Genomic DNA, 10,086 nt, shown 5'->3' with positions numbered 1-10,086 from the left:
TTATTACATATTTACAAGTAAATTATCAAAAACTAATGTTGTTGATTGTGTAGGAATTTTATAAAAGAGGAGTACGCTCCTTCGAGTTCAAAAATCATTTGTCGAGCTTCTTCGTCAGTAATTTCTTCGGACGCAGACATCTTTGAAAGACGATCATGCCTAAGTTAGAGAATCATCAACATTTCAATTTAAAAACAAAGAAAAGTCCCTACGCAATGATGGCAACTATTATAACTATTATACAAAAGACTATTCAAAAGAATTATTAACTTTCATTATAAAATTATGTACCACAGTACCAATTGCACCTTATTCTTACTATAAAAATAGTAAAGCTAATAAAAATCTGAACTGAAGGAGCAACTTCGTTAAATATTTCATATTTCTGAAGAACCATGGAATTTGCACTCTATCATAATTAAACGATAGAACTCTCTGTCTGAAGACTAAGAAGTTCTGTGTTTTGAGCAAAAAAAAATTGTAGTGGCGATTAACAAAAGGCTATAATTCGTATTTCTTGCTAACGAATAATTCGTGAAATTCTCGTATTAGAATCAACAATATGTATAGTATTTAAAGAAATGTTAATACTCACCATGCCTTTACCTTCGCCTTACCATCGAAGTCTTCTGGTAGGCTGCTCATTGCATTAATAGAAGTGTATAGTTCGTTGAGATTTGGATAAAGTTCGTCCACTGCTCGTACATTTAGCTTTAGCTGATCGAAGAAAGTGATGAATACCTGTAGAATTAAAATAGGAGAGTGGAAGAGCGAAAAGTTCTCGCAATGACTTCTCATCAACGTAAGACGCCTCTGATGAAAAACGGAGGAATATGTTGGAAAACGAAAAGATTTGACGATACGCAGTAAAAAAAAGCAAGAATTGCGTGAACTCATCGAGTTGTAATTCGTATTTAAGAAAAAAAAGTCTGATCACGCACTTTCTTCACGCAAACGATCGAAATAGCATGCCTAGTGAGTCTAAGTTGGGATGGTGGACGGAATTCCCTCCTTTCTATTGGGGAAGTGCAGAAAGAACAGGGAATGTTTTTTTTTTCTTGAATCAAGAAAGAGCGTTGGTTGCGGTTGTTTTCACCCGGTTAAAGAAATTCGGTACCGAGCACAAATGAGTTATGAATGCATAATACATAATAATTTACAGCTAACCAAGGATCACATGCCCATTTACCTCAACAATGACTGCTATATTCTTGAGTAGATTTCCCTTATCATCCTTGACAGTTATCGGGCGACCTTCGTGGATACGTTCTAAGGCTGCGGGGCAGTGTAAACGATATTTTGCTGCAAAAGCTTCCACATCCGTTCCATGCACTAATCGCATCGCCACCTAAATTTAAGAAGAAAAAATCGTTGGGCAATGTAGTAATGTGGATTGAGAACAAACCTTATATTGATCGAGAAGTTTGAAACATTCAACTTTGTACTCTTCATGCGAGATGTAGTCTCTGCTAAACATTTTCTCTAAACATTCGAGCGCATTCAAGACAGCAAATAGTTCGCTCATATTTTCCATTTGTTCTCTTTCAGTGTGATTCTCGTGTAGTCTCACTTCCCGAAGCAATGCTGGATTAGAAGCCATAGCTTATTTCTGTAAAAACTTTGATCATAATCGAAACCAGGTTGTACGAACTTTGTGTATGAAACGGAACTCGAATTCAGAAGCGTAAAAGTTTGAACCTGCTTGAATTTTAGCATAATGAGTGCAACTTGCCGATTATTGATGTGAAACAAGAACTAGGATTATGAACACTCTTTTTTCCTGTTAACGAGCACAGCGGATAGGATCGAGAGGAATACACCAATCATCGCTGCAGCTTGCGTTGGTCCCACCTTGATTCGCTCCGAGCGCAGCTGCTTATGCAACACAAATAAAATTGTGCTGCCAACTATTGCGTTTAAACTATTATTGGTTGAGGCTTGTGGTAAATTCAAAGAGGAATACTCGAAATATTTTCGCATTTCATGATGTCAGCAGCGCTGGAGCCGTTCCGTTGACCACACCTAATACATTAAAAAATACATTACTGCGATTATATCCTGTACATTGTAGCAGTTCTGGACAACTTTTTAATAAAATTAGACTGTGCAGTCTTAGGAAAAGTAAATTGTTGTAAAATTTTGTAAAGTTATAGTAAAAACATAATTTGCGACAAGTTGGAAGCAGATTAGATTCACTAACAGCCTGAACAAAAACTTCTGCTGTTTCCCGATAAGATCCTGTAACCTGTTTGCATTTGAATTCTTCCCAGTGACAATTTAAGATTAGGAAAAATTCAAAGAAACGAAGAAAGGAAGAAAATAAGGAGCGGTTCTAACGTGAAGCAAAGTGTAAACACGAACTACGGTATCAGCAACAAAATCACCCACAGAAATCAGAAAAAGAACGCTCGTACCCAACTTTTATGGATGAATCATATGAGTGAAAGGTGAAATTGGGTCCGTAGTGCTCGCTCCGCAGTCATCGATCCTACAAATGTTCGCGCGCGTGGAGGCGCGAATTCGCGTGCGGCATTTTCGCCTTCTACTTACCGATTATTATTGGGTTCGTTTCGCTATTTTGCTTATATTTTCCACAAATATTATTTTCCGTTCGGTCTCCGGGTTCCTTGGTTGTGCGGTTTTTGTTGCACCAACTTTTTGCTTTCGAAAAAGTGAGATCCCTGCACCATTACTATTTGGTCTTTCAACTATATTTTGCACTTTTTTTTTGTTCTTCACTGCTTTCCTTTTCTTATTTTTCTATTCTTTCGTTAATTTTCGCTCTCACATCTTAGTCGTCTGTAACCGCTTCATGTGTGCTTTTCAAATTGTGTATTCTATAGGAGAAACTTGAATTTTGTTTTAAAATTAAAAGTTTAGACGTATGAGCAATACAGAGGAGATGATGGTAGATGAACAAACGGCGAACATATCTGGTCAATGTTTCGTCAATTCATCGATGCAATCCGCTCGTCAACAAAGGCCTGGGCCACTGTATGATGTGACAAAAATGGTTCGAGACTTTTGGCCAAGTCAGATGCGTAAGATCGAACACATGACTGAGGTATCATTGACGATCATTATCATTCATCCCATTCCATACTTTCCTTACTTGATTTGTTGTAGTAATCAGTAACTTATCGAATGAACACATACAGTGTTAGGTTTTTGTCAATATTAAACTGAAAGGAAAATTGGAAATGGTAGTAGAGGAAAACAGACATGTGATAGGCGAGTGCTTTTTTTCTGATGTGCGAACTATTAGCTTAGTTGACGACTGAAACTTCATAGATTAAATGGATCCTAATTATTTTTGTTGTGGTTTAATCCTTTTATCGCTTAAGTTAAGATAATCACTCTTATCTCGAAAGAGATGCGAAAATACCCTTAAAAGTGTATTCCTCTCTATTTTTTGGCATGCTTTGGTTTGTTTTAAAGTCAACATTTCTTTCCTTTCAACATCTTTCTTTTTCTTTTTCTTTTCTTTTTTTATTAAGCAAGTTATATCCAATTAATATGAACGCACAGCATCTCTTACTGTTACAAAACTTTGTTGCCTCTGTCTTTTCTACTGTTCGGAGTGTAGATTTCTTACAATCAAGGGAATTTCCGTATAGTCTTGGTACGGATCTATTCAGATACGTCTTGTAGAACATTTGCATTTGGACATTTGAGAGCTCATCTTTGCGATTTTTTTTAAGACGGTGGGTTTTGTGCATATGCTATAATCAAGAGTAATGTTTGTAATGTTGAAAGCAGTTATATGAGTATGATCCTGAAGTGTAGCATTTTCCCTTCTCGTTGCACTATTATTATTTATCATTGATGCGAAGAATGCATTCACGTCTATTTAATAAAATGATGTGAGTATTTTCAGAATGAAATGCGTGAGCACTGCAAACACATGGAGCTTCCAATGGCACGGGTGAAGAAGGTAATGCGGTTAGATGACGAGGTGCGATCGCAAATGATAAGTTCCGATGCCCCGTTACTGCTGGCTGCTGCTTCTGAGATGTTCATCCAGGAGATCACACTACGTGCTTGGCAACTTGTTGAAGAGGGACGACGAAAAACTCTTCAAAAGGTGTTTGCTCGCATTCAATTATAGTTACTTCGTCTGGATATTAAAATTTATCCTTTTTTTGAGATTATGCCACATCCCAACCCCCCCCCCACTATTGAATTTTTACAACCTTCATTCAAAACGACTATTCTATCAAAAAAAAAACTTGTTTCTCAAAATATAACAGTTGGATCTTTAGGTATAGGTAAGCACTGTACAACTGTGAAGAAAATTGCCATTTATTAAACTCATGAATGATACCATGTCTGCCAACGGTTTTTTTTTAAATATTGCACGCATCGTTAGTATAACAGTAAATTTCACTAAAGAACCAATGCTACTTTTGCTAAATGGTTAATTAACGATTTTCTTCCTCTTTTCCCTTCTTCTTTCTCACACGCCTTCTCTCATTTGATTTTCTTTCTTTCAGGTATATGTTCGAGAAATAAGGTATTATTATTTATTTTACTATATTTTTATTATTTTTTATTATTTATTTATTTTGTATCTACTATTATTGTTTATTTTGTTATTTATTTTGTTCCTCAATGCTGCCACTGTGCATAGAGTGTCCTTGAGGCTACATTTATACGCAGTCTTCATCTTTAGGATCAAGAAATAAACGCAATCCTTTATAAATTTTTCCCAACTTGTCTTTCCAGTCTGATATAGCTGCCGCTGCCAGCAGGTTCGAACACTTTGACTTCCTCATCGATATTGTTCCTCGAGAAGACTCCAAAAAGATGCATGTAAGTCATCTAATTATGTGACAATGTTTCTTTTATCTCAAAATTTTGGTCAATTCAGGACGAATCAGGTGTTAACAATGTACATGCAATGAATGTCACGTCGGACGGCACAGTAGGAACACCAGCTCAGGTTCAGTACGTATTAGCTGGCGATACTGCTCAAGGGAACGACGTTTACCATTTGGACAATGGACAAGTGTTGCACGCCACGCCTATTGGACAGCCGATTCCGATAGGTAAGTTTGTAATTTACTGTTTCTACAATGCTTCAGTTATTGACGACGTTCCAGCTGCTCCCTCGTCTGGAAATATCGATATCAGCCAGCTGCATCCAGGAATGCAAATCGTGCACATACCTTCCCATTAGTTTTTCTTTGCAGCAATTTTGTTTTATTTTACTTTTTGTTACTGAACTTCACTTCTGTTTGCAATTTCCCACTTCTAGCACTGTTTTAGACTTTTCTCATATAAAAACGGGTACATCACACCATTCTTTCTGTTTGTTCTGTTTTTTTTTCGGTATTTTGGGCAGCGTTGAATGGTTGTAAAAATTCCACATTAGATGTAGATTTCGTATAATCGGATCAAAACGACTTGAAACATGGTGCAATTGCGTAGAAGGCTACGCTCAAAGCTAGGGGTTTCGATCGAGCTGGGGGTTTCCTAAACTCTAGTGATCTATGAAGCAGTGGTCCCACCCTGATCGCAACCGCTGGCAACACCGTGCCGCATGTGCAAATACGGCATCAGATCGTTCTTACCCTTCAATACTATCTGTAAAATCACATGTGATTATGTATAGTTGAGTTTGAGAAGCAGAAATGCAGTCACTGTAAGTTATCGAACAACTTATTTTGTCAACATTGTTTCTTCTAATAATGCATTTTGTTGTATTTTAATAAATTTGTAGCAGTAAGGATGGTTTCTTCTGGATTGCGCGGTTTCTATTCACGCTTTCTATTTTTTGTTTTCAGTCTCCTTCGTTTTAAAAGTAAAAAAGTAAGGTAAAAGTACATATTGGTAAGGTCAGGTTTTGAATCGTGTATGTTATGACTTGAAGAAGGTATGTATATTTGCTTAGTCGTGCGTTACTCTAGCGCTAAGGAGAATTCGAAACTGCCCTGTCGGCAGAGTTTGCGCCCGCACGGACAGCGGTTTATAGCAGCGGTAGTCCTATCAACAGTTTATAACTAAAATCTTCTGGGTCTTGAAACAATTTGGTGTTACTAGTTGGCGAAGGTGCTGAAGATAGCTTCCTTTCTGATTGGCGATAGTAGATCTTAGTAAGAAGTTAGAATTTTTGAACGAACTCTGACTTCAATTGAAGTAGCAGATCATACTTCTCTCTCAGAGTTGATGCGCAGTGACTTCTGCCAGGAGCACTGAACAGATTTCGATCGCAGGAAGGTTATACAGTCATCCATGCACCACATACATTTTGCATATGGTACTGTTTTGCTGAAATATAAATGAATTTAGGTTTTTTCTCTTCTCAGGAAATGGAAAAAACAGAAACAGAACGACGTCGGTTTGATCGGGAACGTATGAAACGCAGGTCAACTATTGGGCGTGCGGATCATGACGTCATAGCCGTATTTAATCACAATCGACTTGTTAATCCGGAGCAGCTTCGATTCCGCGAGCACAAGCCCGTAGACGGTCGTCGTGGCGATGCAGTATTCACTGTAGAGAACGATGTAAGTCGTATGTGTTAAATATCTTTTCTTTAATTTGTTTTTTTTTTACCAGTCTGACGAATTTCATAGTCATCATGCTATTAACCTACCATTTACTTCATTAACCTCTATCCTTGATTTAATGTGCGTTCTAAAAATCGCCGGAATTCTCCTTAATTTTTGCTCGTGCTCTTTCTCCGAGTTTGCAGAAATTCATTTCCTTTTCGCTGGGTAGTTTGTTGCATTGTTATTGATTTCTCCGCTGGTAATGCCTTTTTCATCAGTTCGGACTGTATCATACTCTTATAATAAGGGTTTTTAAGGTATGTGAACATGTTATTGAAGTTGGAACTGAAATGTCCAATCTCGATGAGGGATATGACTATGCACTGGCAATAGTAGATCGCGAAAGCGGTGCAACCACTTATCGTCCGGTACGAGTGTACAACTTTCAGGCAACTTATTCATCGGATGTACCACAACTTCTCGGAGTGAAGTGAAAGTTTTGCACTTTTTTTCAAATTCGTTAAGATAAGTTAAAAGTTCAGTCAAGATTATATTTTGAAGAAGAACCGCGCCTATCGACTACGGAGCCAGCTATGACATCAAAACTGAAGACTGGGCGAAAAAACGTATGGATCTTACTGTAGACTTCGGTTCCTCGAAGAAAATGAAAATACAAGAAGCTGCCGTTAGACGACAAATAAATACCGTATGTTGCTTTGCGCTACGCTCTTTTTGAAATGAAATCAAAAATTATTTTCTAAGGAAACACTTGATGCCATGAGAAAGACAGCTTTTGCATCTACAAGTGTGTTAGCTGAGCCAGAAGATATTAAGATGGAGCAAATCAGTTTGGTTGCAAAGGTAAGGCAAATACTTCTACAAGTTATGAAGTACAGGAGATACAAGCAGCATTTTTCCTCAGGCAGAATCATCCATTCTTCCTCATGCGGAGCAAGCGGAGTTACCTCGAAACATCTATCCATTGTCGTTGTTCATATCTCAAGAGGAAATTGAACAGTTTGCTGATGCTGCGCTAGAATTCCTTTCTACACCAAAGAAAGAACTTCTTGAAAAAGGTAGTGCATTTTTCCTTAAATTTTGGTAATCTCCATCTTAGTAACATTTAATTTATGTGACATAAGCTAGCGCAAGCCCAGTTGTTACATTTAGAGTGTATTTAATTTCATATTAGGACTTCACGTACGTACGCTCCTAATCACGGAGACCTTGTGGTTAAATTTTTTTTTTCATTGATGAACTATCATTTTTGCGCTTCCCACCTGCCATCCTTGATTTTCTCTATTAAAACGGTGCTATCAGTCTCTTTAGTAAATTGTCCACGAATACGTTGAGAACAAATTCTGCTCAATGTTTCCTTGTACTTTTTGTCTTTTGGAGATTGATTCTGTTTCAATAAGATTAAAGGTCTATAAAACCCCTATAAAAGAAGTCATGTTGGTGTTGTAACAATATACCTGATTGGAATATCAGCAAATTTTAGCAGTTCGTTCCTGGGATCGAATTTTAATTGTAGTCGTTCGCTTTTGTTATAACTCTCAGCGGTTTTTTTCATATTTGCTCACTTTTAGGTTTCCCAGAGGTGGTATTAAAAATGCTCTCTATGGCCGCATGTAAGGACAAATCATTGGCAGCTCCTTTCACTTTGTTGGGGTGCATGACCTACATGTCTGCGGTACGTAATTTTTACGTTTTCCTTTGCCTAACCTCACCAATCCTCTTTCTCCAGCTTTTTTCAAGAAAATCCGTCTTGAAGAAAGAATGTCAGGAGATTCCATTTCCTGAAGTGTTCATTCAAAAGGTTATGGGAGAGTATATAAGTGAGTTATTGAGTTTTCTCAAATTATTTGGCTATTTGATCGTAGCATCTTATTCATAAGTTTAGCTGCGCAATTTGATCGAGGAGTTAACGGTCGAACGGCTGCCCGATTGACGGTTTCTTCTCTGGAAAAGGATAAACTTGTTGCTCATTTGCTTGCCTTTGCTCTAACTTTGAGTAAGTTTGCGCTTTACACTTAGTAATTAACCATGTATCCTTCCATATTCTAGTTTTTCGGAAGTCCCGCAATTTGATTCAGCTGTGATAATAGCATCATTTTATGTGTAACTCCTGTTGTGTTTCTCCTTCCATGCGGCTCGTCATCTTAGACATGTTTCCGATTTTTAGGCTCAAATTGTTCATTGCCGATTACACCATGGCAACTTGCGTTGAGAACTTCTTCTAGATTTTTAGAAAAGGTACGTTATCTCAGTGGAATAGTTCCTTAATCGTTTCTGGTTTCTGGCTCGGCAACTTTATAGATTAGTGTTTTCTTATTAATTGCACTCGATTCCCTTCAGAAATGTCTTTAAAAATCCTTCCACCCCGGTATCTGAGAATTTTTGGAGGCTTAACCCGTAGAAAGCAACTTTTGGATTAAATTTCGTCGAAGTAGCTAATTAAATTACAACATTTACTGAGAAAAGTTTAGCGTTGTAAGTAATAAAAGTTGTGGTGTTTTTTTTCATTGTACTTCAAATTCACTCCATGTTTATCGTGCTGTTTCAGATGCTTGTTGGTCTTGGATGTGAAATTATTCAGTGTAATGTGGAAGAGGCTGCAAGATCGGAGTCTCTTCGAGCGGCTCGTCTCCTCAGACCTCCGTCGAAGGAAGTAGCCACATCTCGGAAAAGGAGAAGATAGTTGAATTACCTTTTTGAATTATGGCGGCCTCAGGGGATTATTATAACCTTTTCCATTGTCTCATTTCAATTAATAATATGCCGATTTAATGGAAGGTAGAAGTGATTTAGATTTCTATTAAATTGACCAATTCAAAGAGAAGAACTTCCATTTTTGTTCTCTCTTTAAGCACGCTCGTCTTTCTTACGGATGATTGTTATGTTGTTTACTGTTTTATTTGTCCAAATTGAATCTCGTTGACACTTTGTTGTTCCTTGTTTCTCATTATGAAATGCCTAATGCGCTCACGTTGTTAACACTAATTGTTACAATTCCTATGAAATGATAGTATTATCGTTAGTTCGTTCCAAGCAGTGGTTTAAGAATGAAATTATGAAGAACGTGAAAATTAGCTAACAACTCAGCAACGGAAGAGGATACTGTGGCGATCTTCTGATCTGATCTGGTTCATATTGCTCTGTTTAAATTATCATTGTTTCTCCCATTTAAGCGCTTCAGCTTGGAAACTTGGAATATAAAGCAGGAAGCACGGTACAGTTGCGCAACTGTTTGTGGCTGCACTCGAAGCGGCGCGGTGGAGGCGGGTGGGACCATCGCGAACTGCAGCGAATGGTGATGCTAGCAAGGTCCCACCACTATCCCAACCTCCTCACCGCTACGAGCGCAACCGCCTACGCAACTGCACCGTGTTTCATGTCGTTTTGACCCTACCCTATACATACATTGATCCTCGCCGTAATTCTCCTTCTCTTTCGCTAGTCATGCTTTCTTGGAGCAAGAGCCATGGATGCAACAGTGGTACGCTGAGGTTAAAATGAACTCTCATGGTGCAATTTCGTGAACAGTTGCTCTTGCAATGGGACCCTCGCTATATCCGGTGGTACTGCGTGC

The 10,086-nt window shown here is 38.0% G+C and overlaps 3 protein-coding genes across 3 annotated transcripts; 2 read left to right on the top strand and 1 right to left on the bottom strand.

Moving 5' to 3' along the window:
- Positions 1-32: 32 nt before the first annotated feature.
- On the bottom strand, positions 33-1,600 carry RB195_004189 (uncharacterized protein; the record flags this gene model as incomplete). Its single annotated transcript, XM_013452877.1, has 4 exons — positions 33-159; positions 596-741; positions 1,190-1,348; positions 1,406-1,600. The coding sequence occupies 4 exons, from the start codon at positions 1,598-1,600 to the stop codon at positions 33-35; spliced, it is 627 nt and encodes a 208-aa protein (XP_013308331.1).
- Positions 1,601-2,884: 1,284 nt separating this feature from the next.
- RB195_004188 (uncharacterized protein) lies at positions 2,885-5,179 on the top strand (the record flags this gene model as incomplete). The annotated part of the gene is made up of 5 exons (XM_064180338.1): positions 2,885-3,064; positions 3,878-4,084; positions 4,726-4,812; positions 4,871-5,048; positions 5,103-5,179. 5 exons carry the CDS (start codon positions 2,885-2,887, stop codon positions 5,177-5,179), a joined length of 729 nt encoding a protein of 242 aa, XP_064033199.1.
- A 1,132-nt stretch (positions 5,180-6,311) lies between these two features.
- Positions 6,312-9,195, top strand: RB195_004187 (uncharacterized protein; the record flags this gene model as incomplete). The annotated part of the gene is made up of 10 exons (XM_013452874.2): positions 6,312-6,509; positions 6,812-6,984; positions 7,056-7,200; positions 7,257-7,355; positions 7,417-7,570; positions 8,084-8,187; positions 8,242-8,332; positions 8,398-8,508; positions 8,680-8,750; positions 9,061-9,195. The coding sequence occupies 10 exons, from the start codon at positions 6,312-6,314 to the stop codon at positions 9,193-9,195; spliced, it is 1,281 nt and encodes a 426-aa protein (XP_013308328.2).
- Positions 9,196-10,086: the final 891 nt, after the last annotated feature.

The sequence above is a fragment of the Necator americanus genome, chromosome I (assembly GCF_031761385.1).
Source record: "Necator americanus strain Aroian chromosome I, whole genome shotgun sequence".
NCBI classification, from domain to species: domain Eukaryota; kingdom Metazoa; phylum Nematoda; class Chromadorea; order Rhabditida; family Ancylostomatidae; genus Necator; species Necator americanus.
The sequence above is the reverse complement of the archived record's forward strand: the minus strand, read 5'-3'. Positions and strand labels throughout refer to the sequence as shown.